This window comes from Manis javanica, chromosome 10 (genome assembly GCF_040802235.1).
Source record: "Manis javanica isolate MJ-LG chromosome 10, MJ_LKY, whole genome shotgun sequence".
In the NCBI taxonomy this organism is placed as follows: Eukaryota; Metazoa; Chordata; class Mammalia; order Pholidota; family Manidae; genus Manis; species Manis javanica.
Window position 1 is genome coordinate 104,830,712 of NC_133165.1, and position 22,955 is coordinate 104,853,666.

At 36.3% G+C, this 22,955-nt stretch overlaps 1 protein-coding gene across 7 annotated transcripts in view; it reads left to right on the forward strand.

The window, feature by feature from the left end:
* RIC8B (RIC8 guanine nucleotide exchange factor B) overlaps positions 1-22,955 on the forward strand; it is a 95,799-nt gene that overhangs the window by 41,711 nt on the left and 31,133 nt on the right. For 6 of the 7 annotated variants that reach the window (XR_012121563.1, XR_005058205.2, XR_005058206.2 and 3 more), the window contains exons 4-7: positions 6,241-6,335; positions 15,139-15,367; positions 16,081-16,176; positions 20,596-20,740. Coding sequence is in view for 4 of the 7 variants with exons in the window: in XM_073213789.1 (XP_073069890.1) it covers positions 6,241-6,335; positions 15,139-15,367; positions 16,081-16,176; positions 20,596-20,740 (565 nt within the window). In the remaining 3 variants the exon portion in view is untranslated. The remainder of the gene's footprint in view (positions 1-6,240; positions 6,336-15,138; positions 15,368-16,080; positions 16,177-20,595; positions 20,741-22,955) is intronic. The other variant, XM_037007087.2, reaches the window with a different exon arrangement.

Genomic DNA, 22,955 nt, shown 5'->3' on the forward strand with positions numbered 1-22,955 from the left:
TCAAATACTCAAATACTTCAGAGTATAAGGATGTATCCACCTTTAACCAGTCCCCTATGTGTTGAGATACAGATTGTTTGCAATTGTTGGCTATTTTAAATAGTAGCACAGTGAATCTTTTTGTAAAATCTTTGTGGATCAATTCCTGAAATTGCTGGGCTGTTTTCAAAACCTGAAGGTTTTTGCTGTGTATTGCCAAACTGACCTTCAGAATAGTGTTAGTTTATACCTTTCCAAACTCTGGGCATTTCACTTCTAAAAATCTTCACCTATTTCACAGCTCAACTGTTACAGAAAATACAGATGTTTGTTTTTGGTTTAAACTGTTTTAGTAGGTATTTTTATGACTGTTCATTTATAATTCACTAAAAACAGAAAATTAATGATGGTTTTTCTTGAGGTTTAACAAATTAGTGCCATTTGTTCATTTTAAGTTCATGCCTCAGTGTTAAATTCCTGCCTGCCTGCTCATAGCATCAGCAGATTAATTTGGAAATTCCTTTTCATTCAGTAGGAAATGTAGCTGGCCTTACTTCACATGTGGTGTCAGTCAGCCTCCCTCCCTTTATCTCTCCCTTTCCTAAAGGTAGTATTTTTAAGAAGGTGAAAAGATTCCTTCAGCAGGACCTGAAGTCAGTTCTAGAAAAGTTAATTGAAATGGTCTTATCTTCTTTTCTGCTTTACCACTCTACTAAATCTCACTATTGATGGAGGAAAGCATGTTATTCTAGAGATCACTTAAATAGCACACATTCCCTTCTGCAGTGCGTCCCAGATATCAGTGCAATGAAACAAGAAAATAAGCCAACAGACATATTAGAGCCAACCAAGTACAAACAGAGAAGTAGTCCAAGTATTTGAGTCATCAAAAGATGCATTTGAGCGAAAGAAAGTAGTAGGTGTTCGCAGAATTTAACTGGGAATGTCACACTGTAACATCATGTAAATGTCCATGGTTATTTTAGAGGCTGAAAAGTGGAAGAAGGACATGATGTTAATTAAATAAAAATAAAACTTCAAGCTATGCCATGTTTTTCTGCTGTATCACTTTTTCAACAAACATTTACTGAGAGCCCAGTATGTGCCAAGTTCTATGTTAAGCACATAAGATGCAAGGTAATATATGACTGCCCTCAAAGAACTAATAGTCTAATAGGAAAATCAAGCATAAAAACACAGGTAGATATAAAACTGTTTGTTACATTATTTACTATTCTTTTCTAAATTTACTAGATTTGAAATTTAAGAAGAACCACCTAAGCTTTAGATGTTCTAAATCTTTGGAGGTATGTCTCACCTCAGTGTTTCTGCTAAGCAACATACCTAGCACAGAGTAGGCATTCCATGAATATTTGCTTAATGAAAAATAATATATGATATAGTTTGACATCTATGTAGCAGAAATGAAATATAGCCCAAGTTGACAAGGAGGAAGGAAAGTTTGTGATACCTTCTAAGTTTTCAAAGCTATTTAAAAATTCTCTAGAAGCCTAAAACATTTAGTAACATTGGTTAGAGCTGATTTCTGGCCTTTTTGTAGATATAGCACTCTATTTGATAACACTTATATCTCCCTTTGCAAGTTAATTCAGAAAAGCATTTATTACTTTATGCCCAGCACATTAGATGTAAAAGATGCAGAAGCAAAATACATAATCTTTGCCTCTAAGGAAACAGAGATCTTTGAATGAGTACAATTTAGTAGAACAAATAACTATGGTAGAAGTAAGCAAAAAGGGGCTAGGGTTAAACAGGTGAAATGCTACCTGAGTTATAGCTTTATTTCCACATAAGCATGTATGCTTTTGTGCGTGTGTGTGTATCTCTCTGTCTCACTCTTCATGGAATCGAAATTGAAATTTATCGAACAAGTTTCCTAAACCTTTTTGAACTACCCTGAGATAACAAAACCAGATCTGAACTCTTTGGTGTGAAGTTCATTTTCCCTTCAGACTTTTTCCTCAGGCATTGATTAGATCAGCCGAAACTTTGAATGAAAAGGTCTGAGGAAATTGATACCTTTACTAAACAAAAATGAAGTCTTTCACAGTTTGCACAGAATAGTAAAAGAACAATATAGTGGTAGAATCTGTAATGAATAAGTAAAGGTTATATAAAGATGTATATTTATATACATCTTTCCTGAGTTCTTTCATCTGTTTTAGTGTTCTCTCATTTTGATTTCCATTATCACAACAAGCATGCTTACTTTCCCTTCCTCCTGCCTTTGCCCATAGGAATTTTTTTCTTCTCAACCTTTGCAGACAATATGATTTCAGAGTAGAGAATATTGATGCCCTAAATATAGCAAAAGTAAGATCATGAAGCAAGTAAATGAGTTGTATAAACTGTGTTTGTATAATGTTTAAAGAGCAGTTATATTTAATTCTTCCAGCATCCTGAGAGACAGGAGAATTAATCCCATTTGACAAATGAGGACACTAAAATCGAAGTTTTAATTACTTACGGAAAGTCACACAGCAGAATAACCAACACTGAAATAGTGTCTATGTGAACCTTTGTTAAGTAAGACTTCTTAAGTGATAGCAGTCATTCAACTAGTACTATTGAGATGCAAACTAATGGACTATAATAAGTAGCATAAAAATAAAACTACTCATAAACAGTCAACTGATTTATTATATAGGTAACACTGAAGTACAGTGGGGAAAATGTGGTCTTTTTAATAAGTTATACTGGATCAGTTGTATGGTGGCATGGGAAAAAAGGGATTGAATCATTACCTTGTATCATATACAAAAAAATTAATTTGAGATGCATAAAGACCTAAGTATAAAAGGTAAAATAATAAAGCTTTTAGAAGAAAAGAGAAGATTATCTTCATGACTTAAACAAGTCAAACATTTCTTAAATAGGCAGCGATTTCTAAAACAGGACAAAATAAAAATCAAACCATAAAGGAAAAATCAACAAATTGGTCTTCATTAAAATGAGTTCATTAAGAGAAGAAAGTAAAAAGGCAGGCCTCCAAATGGGAGTAGATATTTGCAAGATACACATTCAATAAAGGAATCTATCCAGAATATATTAAAAAGTCCTGTGTGTCCCTACAAATAGTTAACCCAGTAGAACAATAGGCAAAAGACTTGAACAGGCATTTTATAAAAGAGCTATCCAAGTGACCAAAAGACATAAGAACAGGTGGTATTCAACTTTATTAGTCATCAGGAAATGCATAATAAAACCGTGAGAACACTGCACTCCCATGAAAATGACTAAAATTAAAAAGCTGGCAACACTAAGTGTGGACACAGCTTTAGAGCAACTGGTGGGAATGTAAATGGTTATAAACACTTTGAAACACTATTTGACAGTACATTCTAAAGGTTGACGTATATTCTCTATGATGCAGCATATCAAATGATGTGTAGAAAAAAGGTATATTCACAGCAGCACTATTCAGTATAGCAGAAAACTGGAAACAATCCAAGTGTCCATCCAGAGGATGGATAAGAAAATCAATATATTCACTTATTCAGCAGTGCTTTCTTAACTTAACTGTGGTGAAGGACCAGATTTTTTTCTCTACCTGTCAGAATGAAACTCTTGTAAATACAATATTACACACAGTATCAAACTGTTGGGAAAGTTTCTAAATGTTCACACGCACCTTCTGTAATCGGCATTGCAGATGAGAAGCAAACAGTGTGGACGACAGTGGCCCGCAAACTGCGTTTCAAATAGCACTGCTTTCAAACAATGAAAATGAACAGACTGCAGCTGCACACAACAACATGGATGGATCTCACGACCAGACACAAAAGGGTCTTTAGTTTATGACTCCATTATTCAAGTAAAGTTCAGTGACAACAAAAATCACTAACCTGTGATGGTAGACATTAGGGTTACCCTTGGAGAAGCAGGAGATTGTCACTTGAAGGGGCCATGAGTGGAATTCTGGGGTTCTTACTCTTGACATTGCATCGTTTTCATGCTGGTTATATGGATGTGCTCACTGTGTGAAAATGTATCTAGTTGTACACTTAAGATTTGGGCACTTTTTTGTTTTATGTTATTTTTACCATTTACATTAAAAATTATTGAACACCTATTAAACACATGTCCTCTAAACTTGTGATGGTAACAGATGAGTGGAGAAAACAATGTGTATGTGAGTATATAAGCAAATGTGAAGTTACAAATTATTATTTAGTGAGAGAAACCATAGCAGTGTACCATGTAGAGAATAATGAAGGAAGGACTACTTAGAGATGGTAGTCAAAGAAGGGCTTCTATGAGAAGATACTTTGGCTGAGACCTGGAGGATGAAAAGGAAATCAGCGATGCCAAGAGTAGAGACAAACAAAAATAAGTAGCGGTTTTGATAGCGAGGTAAAGAGAATTAATGGATGTACAATAGAGGAAGGCATTGCAGACATAAGGTACAACTTAGGAATTGGTCTTATGAAAATTGAGACAGGAGGAAATGGGATGGGAAGAAGTAGGATTTTGATTAACAGTTGGAAATAATGGAAAGACCAGGATGAACAGTTTTGCAAGAGGCTTGTTAACACCAGCGTGAGATGAGAATAATTGTCTCACCAGCATGTGATGATATAATTGTGAATAAGGAAAATCTAGTTTAGAAGGAAGTGCATTCCCAGTTAATTTTCAAAACTAAGGAAAATATTAAATGAGTTAAATAATGGATGAGTTCATTTGTGTTTCAATATGTTTCATGTAATTTGAGGTAAGTAAAAGTATGTTTACATATTAGAGAATTTTGATTCAGGCATTGGGAAGTGAACAGCAAATGAGACAGCATTCATTCCAACCCTGTCAGTCTGACTGGCATTCCACTGGCCCCTCCCCACCTCCCCAACACAGTGATTTCCTTATGGCTTATTTCAGCTCCATCCCTCTTACCTTTTCTTCCCTTCCTCCCTTGTTCTCTCCCCTCACCTTCAAATGTTTCATTGAAAATACTAACCACTTTCATGTGTATAACCTTTAATCCTTTCATAACCCTAGCAATCTCATGTTTGTGAAGACGCATGTAGGGGAAACTGGTCAGAGAAGCTGTATGACTTGTGTGAGGTCACAACCTAAATTTCTGACTCCAAGTGTAGTGCTTTTTCCATTATGTCAGGATTTCGTTTCTTCCAAATATACAGAAGATGGTATCATGTTTAAATTATTGTCATCCATGTTACGAGTAATGAAAGTAGATCCTATTGTTTTTTAGAATTTGTAAGAGACCCCTTCTTCCTAGAATGGCTGAGTTATATGTATGGATATAGGTTACATATGTATAATATGTCAATACATTTTACTTCACATACAAAGGAAATAAGTCAAATAAAAGTTTAAAAAACTTTAATAGCTTTTGAAGTATTGTAGCTTTCATGAAGTATAGCACGTCCAGGATGTCTATCATAATTATCATTAATTTCATGTCTTCTTAATTACTAAAAATCTGGAAGAAGTGAAATATGACCTTGATGCAGATCATTAAAATTAGGCCCAGGTTCTCACTGAAAATGAGGAGGTAAACTAAGGGATTATGCACTTGTTTCCTTATTATCTTCCTTAGCTTATTTTCTACTATTCCCTCTGACTCTTTATGTGTTTTTAGTACCACTACCAATAAGTAAACAATTGGAAAAAACAGGAGATTAAGTTCATATCATTTGATTTTTATCACTTGCTGATATCTCTGGGGCAACTAAGAGATTAAGAAGACGCATTAAAATGAAGGTGATAGATTGTGGATTTTAACCAGTTGCTTTTGGAAGTTACTAGATGGGACATTTTTATTAAAGATGTAAAATCCGCTCTTTAAATGTGTAGTAGTATTACATCTGTTTGAACTTTCAGAACAATTAGTGAACTCAAATAGTATACTAGCAAACAAAAAAATCTAGACTTTCTGGAAATGGGAAAGATCCTTAGTTGAATTGAATCTTAAGGTAAAACAAAGTGGGTAATGCAGGGGTACTGATCATGTCTCTCTTTGCCTGACAGGCTGTAAGAGAGTGGCTAGATCACAAATTCGTGGTTTCAGCCATTTCTGGAAGTGTTTATAGCTGTTTATATGAGACTGTAACTATTCATTAGGGAATTCTTCCTAGAATATCCTGACTTCTACCACGCCTAAGAATAACCGTTTTGGGGAGCAGATGGGCCATAAGATGATTCCTGGGGTTGTAGCAACGCACCAGACTCCCTCACTAAGGCATTCAATCCCTAATTTTCCTTCCTCTTTTTTCTTTGCTGTAGAGTGATTCTCATCAGTTCCGTGTCATGGCAGCTGTCCTTCGCCATTGTTTACTAATCGTAGGTCCAACTGAAGACAAAACAGAAGAGCTGCACAGGTAGGTAACCTCCGTACTGATATCTCAATGAAGGACGTCACCAGTTCTTGTTTTTAAGCATCTAATTTTAGTTCTTATAAGCACAAGGAAGTGAGAATACTGAAATAAATCAGGTAACTAGTAAGTCAGAAATCATTACCATGCCCTGATGAGAAATTTTCGTTCAGTCCCCTTTGACTTTGTTGTAGTGAACCCCAACAAGAGAAGAGAGATTTGGCATTTATTGCCTTCAACAATAAAACCTAGAACAACAATAATAGCACACAATTACTGAGTACTGTGTGTGACATCATGCCAAGTGCTTGATAAAGATTAACTCCTTTTAATCATCACACCAGCCTTATGAGGTAGTTTCCCTTTCAGTAGATAATTAAACAGGCATAGAAAGCTCAGGTAATTTCTCTGAGATCACACAGCCCTAATGAGTGAGAGCTTGGATTTGAACCCTGCTTTTAATTACTACACTTAAACTAACACTCTCGCTAATTTCAGTGTAAGAGCATTTACCGAAAAGGATATCTTAAGCAATATGTTTTAACTAAATTGTAAGAAGTTACAAGAACTGGGTCACAGTTTCAAGTTTAATATATAAAAAAAGAGTTCAAGTTTTGTAACTTGCCTGTTAGAACTATTAAAGGACTGCTGTTAAAATGTATCATTCTCTAGGAACAAATGAATAAGTTTAATGCATTTTCTAGTTCTTTTACTTTCTATTCTCTTTGACTTTAGCATAAAACTGTTCATGGTGCTTCATTCTGTAAGAATACAAATGACATTTTAAACAATTCAGATTCAAATTTGCAAACAAATAACTTTGGCATTAAATCTGTTTTACAAATAAATTTAAAATTGAGTTCTCGTAATAGTAGAAATTACCTTTTGAGCATTTACAATAGTCTGACTTCCAAAATATGGCTTAAATAAAACTATATACAACCAGTACAAAATGAAACATACCTGATTATCTTTATGTACTCTGTCTTGCAAGTCTTCAAAAGTTTGTTTTCTTCCCAATTAAAAAATGTAATTTTTTTCCCTGCCGCTACAAATCAAAAGTTCCTTAATTTTCTTGAGATTGTGCCTTTAAAAAATAAAAAGATTTTATTAGGCATTTGACTCATTGTAATTTTTTTTCATAATCAAGAGACACTAGCAGTCTAGGTACTAAAGCTAAAAGAAAACTAATTTAAAAGCTCAGAAGTAAATTGATTTTTTTAATCAGATATCACAAGTTAAATAGCATTCATACAATAATGTGAGGAGAAAATGTTTTGACAGGAATTGTTACACTAGTCACAAAAACACTGACCCACTATTTGTCAAAAGAGAGCAAAACTGTATAGATGTTTGAAAAATCAGATTTTTTTAAAGTAGTCAGATTTCCTTATTTTCCATTCTGATATTTGCTTTAAATACTTGTTTTTCTTAAATTTTAAAGATATTTTTCTTTAAATTTGCTTTTATTTAAAAGTTGCTTTAATAAAATAACTATTAGTTACAGTGTAAGTAAGAAGGAATATCCCTAGAGACACAGACAGAATTTATGAGTATTTCTTCAAGGCTTTCCTGGGAGACAGGTTGCTGCTGACTTCACAGTTTATCTGGCCAAGGCCCTGCATGTCCCTTTAATCAGAATTTAAGTGATTAGTATCATTTGAGCAGAAATGGCTCTAGGCCAATCCATTTAAATATCGGAAAAACTACACCAACCTCAAAGGGCTATTTTAGGAATCTTGCTGGAATTGTAACATCTACTAAATTCTGCTTGTTTGTAATGATCCTGAAACCAGTTTCTGTGTGTTTAAGGCACAAATTAAAAGAAAAAAAAGGAATGTTTCAAACTAAAAACTCATACCATTTTTTAAAGTTTGTTTTTTGCACATTTGATTTGTTTTAAGGGAAAATGTAATGAAATAGGTAAACCAGGATAGTATAGTTTATGCATGATGGAGTATCATCTAACTCAGAGAGTTGTAATAATGATTAAGTGAGAAATCAATAAAGCACTCCAGCCACAGCATTCAGTAAGCTCTCAGTATATCCACAATACTCTTGCCACTGCTGCTTCTATTATTATAATAAGCATATTGACTTTTAGATACAGTATTTAGTTCCCAGTCTTTTTAAAAGGTGCTTCTTGGTTTTGGTATGTTGTTTAGGAACTTATTTCTGTGTATATCCTGTGATCCTGTAGAGAAATCTGATTTCTGTTCATTTAAGTTTTTCTAAAGCCAGAAGTCTAGTAAAGTGATATAAGAGGTGAGTGAGTAAAAAATGGCGTGGCAACAGCTTTTTCCTGATATGTTGTCTCTGTAACAAAGAGCCTTTTTTTTCCCAGAGAAATCAAGAGGACATGGACATAAAGATAAAATGAGTTAGTTGACAAGGACAGCTGACCTCGACCTTTATTTCCACTAACCAGTATCTTAGACAGTTTTTTAAATCAATTTGTTCTGTTTCACTTCCTTTTTTCTGTACTACAGTAACAAGTAAAGTGTTGGTATCATCCACCTTTGCTACAATAAGGACATCCTAATTCTGTGCATCTGTACTATCTGCCTGAAAGTATTTTCAGCCCTCTTGTCCACAATCAATAAGCTTACACATAAACAGCCAAAAAAAGTTGTATTTGGATGTGGGTGTGATTTTGATTTATTTTGGAGAGAAAGGGGGAAGATGGGGATGGCCTGTACACCACAGAGGAGAGGAGACAGAAGGGGAGGACCAGGTCTGATTTAACTTCTTTCACCCTCTCAGTCTAGTTTCTTTCACTTAGTACATTGGTGCTACAAAGCACTTTTTTTCTTTTTTTTGCACCTAAAAGAACCAGTGTGTCTTTAAAAAATACTTACCTCCTTGCTTTTTTGTTGTTTCTTTGGTTAGACCAATTTATTTTATCTCATATATTGAAGGAGACAGTATAGTACCTAATGACACCCCATTACAATGATAAGCGTAATGTCTTTTTTCCTCATCTTTGTTGAGAGATATTTGACATAAAAACATTTTTAAGATGTATGGTGTTGATTTGTACTTGTATATTGCAAAATGATTACTAGCATAGCAATAGATAAGCATAATGTCTTACACATGGCTGAATTTTAATAAATGTTTGAAAATGGGATAATTTCATTTAGGTTTGTATTTATTAAGTGATCGCTTATGATGTGTCAGGCACTATGTTAAGTTCTAGAGCAACACTGATGAATGCAGTACAGTCTGTGTTTTCTAGGGCTTACCAACTAGTGGGGAAAACAGACTTGTAACTAAGTAAGTTCAGTTGTTTTGATGAGTGTTGTGTCAGACATGACCAAGCTTGTGTAGGTATACAGAAAAGGAGAGTTTAGTTTGCTGGAGAGATTGGGCCTAGGGGGTTTTATTTTGTTATGTTGTTGTTTTGTTTTTCATTAAAGCTCTTAGCTCTTTAGCCTGATTCTCATTGTGGAATAACAGTTACCTCAGTGAACAGGTATTTTCTGAACTATTTGGCTGAGCACCATGCTAGGTGCTTAAAGGACTCCACAGTGCACACTGTGGAGAAACATAGAGTCTGGGGTGACAAGCCATAAATATTATGAAAAGTTAAATAATAAATAAATAAAAAATAAACAAGAATAGAAGCGATATCACAAGATAGTTTTTGAGTACCTTCCCAGTGAATTAATTATCCAAATACTAATTGCTAATAGAGTTCAGAGGACAGGCTCACTGTGGTCTAGCATGAGTAAAGTCTCGCGCACTCCTGTCCTCCCTGTTCTCCGTCCTTGCACAGACCTCGGGTCCCCCGGTGATTCCTTTTTTCTTATCCATAAGCTCCCTTTCAGGTTTTCTTTCCTCCCTCTCTATCCCTCTCTCTACTCCCTCAATGTCTGCCAGTCTTCAAGCGCCCAACCCCAGATCTGTCAGAACACCTTCTTTCTCCACTTCTAAACTCAGGCTGCTCAGTCCTGTGGGAGAGTTTACCTAGCCTGACAGATCGGTCCATCCTCTCCACTGCATACAGAGTTTTCTCAAAAAGCAAATCTCTGCTTAGGATCCTCTCATGGCTGCCTTCTGTGTTAATGATTAAGAGCAAACTTGTGTCACTATGCATTTATTAATCTGCAGCTTCATCTGGGAAGTGTATGCTTCCCTAGCTTCTGCACCTGCTCCTTTGCCAGCACAACTCTGGTGTAAAATTATCAGTAACCTATTCGGCCATAACATACATCTCCTCGTGGCAGTCCCCTTTATAGTACCCCCAGTCTCCACGCGCACACATGTGCACACACCTTTCTGGTCTTCTTGGCCTACTAAGGCTCCTCCTTTAGAGGCCTTGTCCTTTGCTTTACACTTCAGGACTTATTTTCAGTTCCCCAAAGACACCATATTCTATCATTCTCCAGATTTTGCTATTCCCTCTTATAGTGCAATATGTCTACTGTTCAAAAACTCCTTAATAGTTGCCATTTCCTGTGTACTATGCAGAGTGTTTGCACACCTTTTTTTTTTTCATTTACTCCTCACATCAGCCTGGTGGAATAAATTTATTTCCCTTTACTTTCCATATAAAGACACCAAGTCTTAGGAGAAGTCATGTAATTTGCCCGAGACATGCTTTTACTAAGAGCCAACCTAGATTTCAACCTATTGTTCTAGAAATTATGTTATGCTGGCTTCTCTTAGGGAAAGGACTATATTTGATTTATTTTTGTCTATTTAGCACCTAGCACAAGTCATAATAAATATTTGTTGAGAACGAAGTGAAGTCTATGTTAGTCTTAAAGAATGAGAATTCTCTAGGCAGAGAAAACATGGACAAACACAGAAATGAGAGTATCTATAGCAATTTAGAGAATAACAACCAAGTTGCTATGTAAGGTTAAAAAGGCACACTTTGCTGAGAGCAGCATTCAGGGTTCTCTCCACCCATAGCTTATCAGAGTCTCCTTGGCACTGTCCTCCGCGCCGCTGCCCCAGTCTTCTCTTGCCCTTTGCAGCAGAACTCCTCTAAGTGTGGACTGTCTGCTCTTCTACTGTTCTCTCTTGGGTCTAGTCTGCTCAAGCTCCGGCTCTCCTCCTCCACCATGGCCATCAGTAAGGCCACTAGTGACTTGTGTGTGCTGAATTCAGTTGTCATAGTACTTGATTTGTCCATATCATCTGACAAGGTGACAACTCAAGAAATTCTTACTTGGACACTGTCTTCCAGGATACTCACTATCTTGGTTTTCCTCCTAACTCCCTAGTAGTGATTCCTCCCTGTGCTCCTCAGCCTCTAAGAGAGCGCTCTGGGCTCAGCCCTTACAGTCGTTCAGTCCACTCTCAACCCTTTACTTGTAAAATCCAATCTCTGTCTTTAAATATCACCTACATGCTAATGACTCATCAGTGTAGCTCTAATCCAGATCTCCCTCCCTGAGCTCCAGACTCTTAAGCTAAATTCTTACTAACATCTCTACTTGGAAGCCTAACAGACATCCCAAATGTTACGTGCCCAAAACTAAACTCCTCCCCTAAAAAGCTGCTTCTCCTGCAGTGTTTCCCATTTCAGTTTAGGGCAACTCCAGCTTTCCTCTTTCCAAAGCTAGAACCTTGGATTCTCACACTCCACAATTAACCCGTCAGGAAAGCCTTCAGAATGTATCCAGATCTAACTTCACTGTTACTGCTCTGTTTACCCACCTGAATTATAGAGTAACACCCTAGAATGATCCTCCTACCTTTGACCTACCTACCAACTGTTCTCAGTGCAGTAGCGAGAGCAACCCTTTTAACGTAAGCTAGAGTACCCTGCAGTGGCTCCCGGAAGAAAACTGAAGTTATAGTAGCCTGCAAAATCAACCTGCGCCCCATACCTGTTTTCCTATCCTTCTTCTTTGTATGATGTTTCAGCCAAACCAGCTTCTTTGCAGTTCCTCAACCTGCCGTTTCTCCTGCCCCTGCAGCCTTTGCTCTCGCTCTTCTTCCTAGAATGCTGGTTCCTCAGGTAGTCGCATGGCTCACTCCCTAACTTCCTTTAAGCCTTTGCTTAAATGACACCACTTAGTGAGGTCTGCCCTAACCAACTGTTCAAAATTAAAGCCCACCTGCTCTATCTTACCTCTCAGAACACTTAACATCTTCTAGCAGGCTATTCAGTTACTTTTCATTGACTCTTCTCTGCATGCTGGAAAGTCAACTCCAAAGACGCAGGGATTTTTCTCAGCTTTCTTCATAAAACCCTCCTAAAACAATGCCTGACACAAGTAATTAATAAATAATTACTGAATTGAGTTAGGTTAAAGTAAATTTACGTATTTACATTTGAAAATCTTTTGGAGATCTTAAGATTCATCCAAGTAGATTTTTCAGACATGAAAAAAGATACGTGAGCCCCAAATAATAGAGATGATACATCTGACCAGAAAGGTTTGTTAATAGCTGTGGACCTACATGTACCATTATCATGCTCCTCAGTGACATTTGGTGTGAAATTATGTTCAGTCCAGCTTTGATACAGGACTGGATTTTAGATTGCCTCTCCTCTCCCACAACTAACAAGGCTTTAATCAGGAAATTAAGGAGCTCTAAATAGGCCTTGCTTTTGAATCTGCGTATCAGGAGGGGGCTGCGAGTATGAGTGGGAGGATGTCATGTCCTGGTGATTAATGATCTCTAGGAAGCTGAAAAGAGGAGAGTAATATACACAGTATTTCTACCCCCTGGAGCAGGAATGCAAACACCATTGTGCGGATCTGTGCATAGTCACTGACTTCCTGGTAGCTGGAGAATTTCATACGCTCTTCTACTACAAATAAAACTGTCAGAGAAGTGACAGAGCTCAAAAAGCTGGTCGTCCTAACTTAAAAAGAATAGCTCAAACACAGTGAGCCAGAAAATTAATTTTGTAGTTGTTTGGGAACCCGATTGTTTAATAAGAAATGAGAAAATGGGAACTTTTCTTGAAAAGCCTAAAATCTCCAAATATTTGTTGAATCAAACTCTGTATACGGTTCCCTAAATTTACTGGATTCCTGAAAACTGCTTATTTCAAATGAATTTAAAAGGAAACATTCCTTTGTAATGAAATGCATCGCCTTAAAACTTTGCAGTGTGGTCTCTGTGGTGGATTCAGAGAATCATGCTCTCGATGGACTCCAGAGTCCACTGCCCTATGTATTGAAAAAAAAAATCCTAACATTTCACAATGGCTTATACAGTTGAAGAAAGTAATTCTAGGATGCAGTTCTTCCGTCTCTTTTTCTTTTAGCCCCAGTGAATCTATGCTATTTAATAAGTTTCTAAAGGCTGAAGTGAGAAGTGAAACATTTTTAACTATAGATGTTTGCAAAAATTGTAAAGTTTTGTGGAAAAAGCATTAGATTTTCAGCCAATACAATGGGATTGTGACTGTTTGCAAAATAAGGGCCTTTGTTTAACAGTAGGAGTAATAATAGCAGCAGCAGATTTTTAGTGGGGAAACCAAGTAGCTTATACTTTACCAGGAACCATTCATTCATAGGACTTGTTAAATTATTTTTATTTTTGATTCAGATTTTTTTGATGCCCTTTATATTACCACTCATTGTTCTGCATTGTCTAATTTTTAAACTTTGATTTCCTACAGATTTTTTTTTCCATCGTATATAAAGAAAGAAAGGAAATATTCATAGGCAATGGAACCACACTTTAAAGGAGATAACAATTTCTGTTTTTTGGTTGTTGTTTATTTTGTTTCATTTTTAAGGTTGCCACTATAATCTAAATTAAAAATAACTACGATGGTCTAAATTCAGACAGCATCAGATAGATTAAGCCCTGAATTTGGATTCCAAGTGGTTAGACTTTTAAATTACACTTGCAAGAGTTTATTTTTAGTCAGGATGTGGTTATTTTTAGATCTGCTTCTCTGTCACTAGGAAATGTAATGCCTGTCTTTCCATTGTTGTTTATCAGGAAGTTCTGAGGCACAGGCTTATAAGATCCAGTTAGCACAGAACACTGCCTCTCCTTTTGGATGAAAGAATATGAAATAATGCATGAAGGAAAATATTAATTGAGAACATCTCTAATTTTTTAATTGTTAGTGTCATTTGAATCTCTTACACACTAAGCCACAGAACAAGATTTTTAGGGAATACCAAAAATGTAAGATTTGGTTCCCCCTACTGGTGTGCATCCCTGGCTCATGTATTCATTAATACATAGCAGAAAGGCCTAGGAGAACAAAATAGCTATGTTGTCTTCTCTTAAAGAGACCTGGTGATGAGAGGGCAAGCAAAAGCTCCGTTACCCATGTCCTGCAAATGGCTTATGAAAATATGGGATGATCTGAAAGTTGTATTTTCGACATCTATAGAGAACAAAACTTAATCCTACAACATTTGTTTTTTGATGTTGCTGCCTCTGTGATGCTGCTTATGTACAGTTTCTCAAATGCTTCACATTGTAATCTAAGGAATAATAAAACACCAACTGGTTCCACAGAAGAATTTAAAACCCCAAGGAAAAAGTGCAAAGCTAGCATTGTGTCATAATAAAATTAAAGAGCTGGTGTTGAAGTTCACTAATTCCTCTTTTAGCATTTCAGAAAGTGACATGACATCATCTGATCATGTGTATCCATTTAACATCTGTTCTTTCTAATTTGTCATGTGTATTTAAAATAGTTCTCTTTTATTTTCTGTCTCTTAGTCAGTAAATGCCAAGTAGTATTAAAGGTTCATTTTGAAAAAGAATTTTAATTGACTCCTAAAAGTCACTTCTGAACTTCTTATTATGTTTGCTTTTTAAAGGACGATTCAATCAAATTAAAATATCGTATTTTTAAATTGCTTTTCAGTAATGCAGTCAACCTTTTAAGCAATGTTCCGGTCTCTTGTTTGGATGTTCTCATTTGTCCATTAACCCATGAAGAAACAGCCCAAGAGGCCACGACTCTAGATGAACTGCCCAGTGATAAAACAGCTGAGAAAGCAACAGTTTTGAAAAACAATACCATGGTATACAATGGCATGAATATGGAGGCCATTCATGTTTTACTCAGTTTTATGGAGAAGAGAATAGACAAGGTAAGGCTGATAAAATGGAGGCTTTGGGAAGATACTTCTAAAGAATGGAAATGTACCAAATATACAAACATCCCAGGACATGATTTTTAAATTTAAGCTTTTTAAAATAGTTGACATCTTACAAAATCGTGCTCTGGAAAGCATTTTATTACAATCTATTATAAATTTCTGAAACCAAGTGGAATTATGTGTTTAAAGCTTAAAATTGTGTTGATGGAACACCAAAATTGTGACTAGTGTCATAAAGCAAAGGAAAAATTCATTACTTTTTCATGTAGGTATTTTTTAAGTCCTACAAGTGAAAATCATCCCTCATAAAAACTTGGTGATACTTTCCCTAATACTTAGGACATCTTTTTAAAATTGTCAGTTTTCCATTTGTTAGGAACTGCTTATTTTCTCTCATCTGACACTTGCCTTGTCAAGTAACTATATTAAAAGGCAACAAGGTAATATGGGTGGGTCGCCAAAATCTTGCCTCATTTAAGCCTGTTGGCTAAGCCACTGAAGATGCTGAGTGGGCATTTAATAAACATGAGGATAACTGATAGAATGGAAATATTGTTAGGAAATAACTTTTAAAATAGTTTATAAAGCTTCGGTAACATAAAATGTCTCTTCTCAAAAAAGGAGTATTAATATGTTGAGTTACTTGAAGGAAAGTAATACCTTTAGAAACTAAACTAATGTAGCACATGTGGTTTTCTTTATAGGGAAGCAGTTATAGAGAGGGTCTAACTCCAGTTCTCAGCTTATTAACAGAATGTTCCCGAGCTCATCGAAACATCAGAAAATTTCTCAAAGATCAGGTAACAGCTTAATGCATATTACATCTCAAAGTTAAATCTTCTTATATGAATTTTTTTTACCATAAAATTAATGAGTTGAGGTTTTCGTAATGGTTTTCTTTCAGAAAGTCAGGAACCAGAGAAATTTATTTTAATCTTTGAAATTTTCCTAATCCAGAAATAAGTGATTTTGCGTATCTTGTTGAGTTCATTCATTTATTCATTCATTTAATCAATAAATACTTATTGAGATCCACTATGTGCTGTGTTCTAAGCATTGAAAGACAAATGAAGTCTTTGCCCTGTGGACTTTACCTTATAGTTGGAGGACAAAAAGTAAACAAATAAATACATGATATAATGGCAAGTAGTAATAAGTCTTCTGAAGAAAGACATGCAGGGGAGGGGGAGGCTTAGGGGACGAAGGGAGGGCCTCTGAGGAAATGCCATTTGAGCAGAAACTTGGGTAAACAAGAAAAGGATCTCTGAGAATATTCTGGGAGAGGAATGTACCACACAGAACAAGTTCAAAGTCCCTGATGAGAGAATGCTTTGGTGCTTAAAGAAAAGCTAGAAGGCTAGATGACAGTGCACGAGGGGGAGAGGGGCAAATGATGTAAAAGAGGAAAATAACAGAAAGTTGCTTTTGACTACAGATTCTCTTCTACGTGAAAGGGGAAGGCATTGGACTATTTTGGGAAGGGGAGTGACCTCATTTATTTTTTAAAATACTGTGGCTACTATATGTAGGGAAGACTAGAGGAGTGAGCAGGTGCAGTGAAGCAGCCCAGAGAGAACCGGCGACGAAGGTTTGGAGTAGGATTGGTGGTACTTACTGGTCCTGGTAAGAAGGCCTCTTCCACCACTGACCACCTCTGGTGTCTGTTTGCACCCGGATCACCGTCTCCTCCGTCTCCTGCTCTGTCACACGGGAAGAACTATCCCTGCTGCCTTCTGTGCCAGCCTCTGCTCCAGTCCTGGATCCCTTTACCCTCTCACCTTCCCAAGACCTTTGCTCTTGCGTTTATTTCCTCTCTCTCTTCCTTATGTTAATACTTTGTTCTTAATGTAGTGGATCATTTCTATCCACACCCAAAACACCTTCCCTCTTAAAAACAAAAAAAAACCTTCCCTTAGTCCCACTGCTCAAGCTCTTCTTTATGCAGTGCTTCTCAGAAGAGTTTTCTCTACTACTCTTATCTTTTTATTCATCTTTGATTCTCTCCTGAACCCACTGTAATCCGCCTTTCATGCTTCCCACCAGCCTGCAGAGGTGCTTATCAAAAGTCACCAATCCAGTATTGCCAAATCTAATAGTTCTCAAATCTTTCTTTTTTAATTACCCATAGCATTTTGATGTAACAGAGTAGTCCTCCCTTCTTGAGACAGTTTCTCCACTTAGTTTCCAGGCATAATAGGGAACCCATTCTGGGCACTGTTTGCCCCAAAGCAACATTGTCTTCATTTCCATTTCTGCTCCCTTGCTGATCTCATTAGTAGTCATGGTTTTGAAAATCGTCTGTTATAATGACTCTCAAATTTATGTCTCCAGCCCTGACCTGTCCCCTCATCTCCAAACATATAATAAATTGCTTACTCATCTCCTCACCTGGGATGTGTTTGTGGGTCATTTAAATTAAATATATCCCAAGGTAATCTCTTGATTTCCCATCCCCCCACCCTGTTTCTTTCCCTTCTTTCCACATTTCAGTACACGGTACCACCATTCACCCCATTATTCACTTACTGACATCTAAAATTCCCCTAATAGGTGAGCCAGGTTCATTTTTCCTCTCTGTTTATGGTCAGGATTTAGTAAGTACTTTACTACTTGTAAAATACATTAGCAGATATTGCTGGTAAGGAGAGATTAGAAAGCAGGGGCTCTTTAAGGAACTAACAGTCTATTAGGACAAGAGAGGTTCTGTGAAAGCATGAATAATGTAAGCAAACTAGTTAATTCACGTCATTTCCAAGTTAAATGATTTTAAGACATCTACAGTGACTAGGAGGACTTGGTGAAGAATAATAAATGAAAATACTTATAAGTTTTCTGTATTTTAGCTTTCCACACAAGAGATCAAGGTTTAACTAAACTGTTTAGATTTTGCTATCTGTAACCAGAGGACAGACAAAAAAAAAAGCCTATTGGTTGAACAGCTTCTTTATATAGGCCTTGGGCCACACATTATGTGGATACAAATTATTGTGAGACCCACTCCTTGTCCTCAAAGAAACAGTACAGTACAGACAAAGAGACACGGCAAATAAAGGTAACTAAAGGTACAAGGCACAGTACCAAAATGAACTTTCCTTTTGAGGAGGTCACTGTGGACTGTGATGATCAAGAAAGGCAGAACTTAAAGTAACAGTTGATGAGCTTTGATAAGACTATAAATGAAACCATAGCTAATTAATTATTATGGCTTGTAGTTAATACCAGAATAAATCCAACTCATGCATACCCAAAGGAAATTGATCTTGAGTATTCTGTATTTGGGCAGGTAGACAGAGAACAGATGGTAGAAATCACTGACCCAGGTTGGGTTAGTCTGGAGAGGCTTGTAGAAGAAATGGAGATTCTGTATGTTTAAAAGAGGAAATAGACAAGTTTGTCAAAGGAAAAATTTGTTGGAAGATAACAAAACAGCAAAGGATCCATACTTAAGCAGTTTGGGAGAATAGCTAACAATAAAAACAACAAAATTTCATTTAAAAAGAACGATTTTAAGGAACCCAAAATGTAGATAACAAAATTTTTGTGATAATCTTTGTCAACAGATTCTGTACCCTGGAACTACAGGCACATGCAACATGAAACCATTATTGTATGTCTCATTCTTCTAGAAATGGTAGATAAATTCAGAATGGTTGGTTGAATCAAATAATAAGAATTTGCTCTGCAATGACTTTGTGCCTATAGAACACAAAGAGCTTTGTGCTCTACCCTATCAGAGATACTCAAACATGGATTTTCTAAATACTTGGGGTAGTTACTCAATTTTCTGAGATTGTTTCCATTTTTGTTCACAGCTTTGTCCCCAGTGCCACCAATACTTCCTGATCATTGGTAAACATGCAGTACAGAAAGAGAGGGAAGGAGGAAAGTCAGTTGAATGGATTCAAGGGTCTCGCACAGTAAATCACTATTTGACTGTATCTATCCTTGTTTCCTAGCAGAGTACCTAGCTTGTAGAAGGCACTTTGTAAGTTCTGTGAATTAATTCACTTTTCCTTCAGTCAGCAAATATTTATTGAACACCTGTAATATTCCAGCCACTGAGAGCAGTAAACAAAATAAGAAAGAAACCTTTGCCCCATGGAACTGACTCTTGTGGAAGAAAGCAGACAGTAAAGAAATACATATATTCTGTGTCAGATGTTCATTAGTGCTATGAGAAAGACTGAGGCAGGGTAGAGGGCAGTGTCAAAAAGAGAATGCTCAAGATTATTTATGTAGGATAGCCAGGAGATGTCTTCTTGTCAGCAGCATTTGGCAGAGAAATGAAGTAGGGGAATGAGCCATGCAGGTTTCTAGAAAAAGACTTTCTAGGCAGAGGAGGCAGCAAATGCAAAGACCGTGAAGCAAGAAAGTAGCTGGTGTATTTAAGGAATTGCGCGAAGGTCTGTGTAGCTGTAGCAGTATAAGCAGGGAGTATGACAGAAATGAAATCAGGAAAATAGCAGGAAGCTGGATTATATGAAACCTAAAGGAGCTGTAAGGACCTCATCTTTTATTATGAATACGATGGGAAGCTGTGGTAATTGGAGAACTTTGAGAACAGAAATGACATGATCTGACTTTGAAAGGATCATCCTACCTGCTAGGGAGAGAGTAAATCCTAGAAGGACCAGGATGGAATCAGAAACCACTTAGGAAGCTGCGATAATAGTACAGGCAAGAAATTTAGAGACCATATGTGTATCATCTACTACAGCAACTAGCACATAAGAAGTACTAAATAATTCATAGTCATGTTTTTGTTATAAATAAAACTAAAATGTAACTATAGATTTTTTTGGTAAATACTAAAAATGCTGCAGGAAATAAAAGAAGGGAAAAATCATTATGAGTCAGGTTATGAAGGAAGTTTCCATAAAAGAAAGAGAAACTTGACCCAGACTTTAAAATGGATTTTGGCAAGCAGAGGCATTCCAGGTGCTAAGATGAATAAAAAACCAGAAATGGATTTGAATACATCTTGGTGGTATAGTAAAGAGATGTTTCTCTCCAAATGAAATTTCATTAGAGGCATGCAATTATTTCAGGTTCGTTTGTTGTGGTTTAGTTTTATTTAGAAGCAAAACTATTTCTTTGAATGTTTTTTCCACTCTTAGACTGAGCTCAATACACATTACAGGACTGACAAGCTGCGTGGTGCCATCCTTCCTTACTCTAGTACCCATGATTAAGGATGATTTTTGCCTTTGTTCTGTTAGGTTTTACCACCTTTGAGGGATGTGACAAATCGACCTGAAGTGGGCTCAACTATGAGGAATAAGTTGGTGCGCCTCATGACACACGTTGACCTTGGAGTCAAGCAAATTGCTGCTGAATTCCTTTTTGTCCTTTGCAAAGAGAGAGGTAGGTTAAATTCTCTTTGCCCTCTCCTTTTTTATCTTTCTGAGAGAATTTGGGAAATGTTTCCGTTAGTAGTGGTCATCTCACTCCACTCTTTTCAGAGCTTACTCTCGATCTGTTCTGTTAGAGGGCCAGAGGAGATACTAAAAATTAATCATTTAAAAACATTCTCTGTAAACGTCTGAACTGAGACATGTAAACAGGTACGCTCAAACACAGTCACATTTAAACTTTGCCCTCTGTATCCTTAACCCAGACTTCTTCATCTGGATGAGTCACTACAAAGAGCCATTATGAAAAATCTGCTTCAGTAATTCTGCTGCTACTATTCTTATAACAAGGCAGAAGCCCGGGTTAGTTCCCCTTGGAATTAAAGCTATAGGAGTTTTGGGTTCTTCAGTATGAGCTGTATAACATACTGGATGGAAGTACAAAAATGCCTTGAGATAAGGGTAAGATAGAGGCATAGAGAAATTTAAAAATAAATTTATACTACAGTGTAATAAGTAATAAAATCTATAATACAATGTAATAAATACTATTCTGTGACTATAAATAAAGTGACTGTCTTCTGAGATATATCTAACAGTTAAAATATTTCCTATAATTATATGGGTTATTTGCTCTGCAACAGGCTAGTTCTCCAAACAAGGAACTTTGGCTGTTATTCAATATTTTTACCTGTATTTTCTTCAGCTCCTAATTTATAAAGGCAGTAGTATAAAAGACCCGTCTAAGCAGATTGTGTATTCCACCTTTTTAAAGTACCCTGGTTTTGTGAGATAGATAATTTTGAAGTGAAAGATATCACTCATCTCAAAATCTTCAGTCAGTTGAATTCCCTTTTTTCCCATTTTTTGAGGTATAATTGACAAAATTGTACATATTTTAAAATCTATAACAATGATTTGATATACATGTACACTGATTCTCCCAGCCAAGTTAATTAATATATCCACCACCTTACATAATTACCTTTTGTGGGGGGCGGAGGGGAGTTTTAAAATTTACTCTCTCAGCAAATTTCAAGTGTACAATACAGTAATATTAATTGTAGTCACCATGTTGTGCATTAGATCCTCAAAACCTACTATTTTATAACTGAAGGCTTATACCCTTTGACCAGCATCTCCCCATTTCCCCTACCCCTTAACCTCTGGTAACCACCATTCTACTCTGTTTCTATGAGTCTAAATTTTTTTTTTTTAAAGATTCCACATATAAGTGATAAGAGTATTTATCTTTGGTTTATTCACTTAGCAGAATATTCTTTAGGTTCATCTATGCTATCACAAATAGCAGGATTTCCTTCTTTGTAATGGCGAAATAATATTACATTATATATATGTGTATAAACATATGCCACATCTCTTTTATCCATTTGTCAGTGAACACTTAGCTTATTTTCATATCTTGACTATTGTGAACAATGCTGCAGTGAACATGGGTGTGCAGATATCTTAGGCTATTGATTTCATTTCCTTTGTATATATACCCATAAGTGGGATGGCTGGTTCATATGGTGGTTCTATTTCTAACTTTTTGAGGAACCTCCGTAGTTCTTTCCACTATGGCTGTACCAATTTATATTCCCTCCACCCGTGCACAGGGGTTCCCTTTTTGCCACATACTAGCCAACATTTGCCATCTCTTGTCTTTTTGATAAAAGCCATCATAACAGGAATGAGGTGATACTGCATTATGTTTTTGATTTAGTGATGTTGAGCACCTTTTCATACCTGTTGGCCATTTGTATGTCTTCTTTGGAAAAACATCAGTTCAGGCTCTTTACCCTTTTTTTTTATTATTATTTCCTTTACCCATTTTTCAGTCAAAGGATTTGGGATTTTTTGCCATTAAGGTATATGCGCTGAGTTCTTAACCTTCATTTCTGACTGACTGATCCACCCACTTCAGTAACTGTAAGATGGTATATTAGCAACATAATTTGATAAATATCATAACAATGATGATAAACACAGCTGTTATGTACCAACGGATCATGTGGCAAACATTCTATGCCATAATCTCATTTAATTGTCATAAGGACCCTGTAAAGTAAATATTATTGTTTCAGTGTCAAAAATGAGGTAACCTGGCACTTGAGAGCCTTTTTGAAACTTACCCAAGGTTGTACAGTTGCTGAGGGCTTAAGCCAAAATTTGAGTCTTATCTTTCCATTCTGCCACGTTTCCTAAATTGTTTTCAACTATTATCA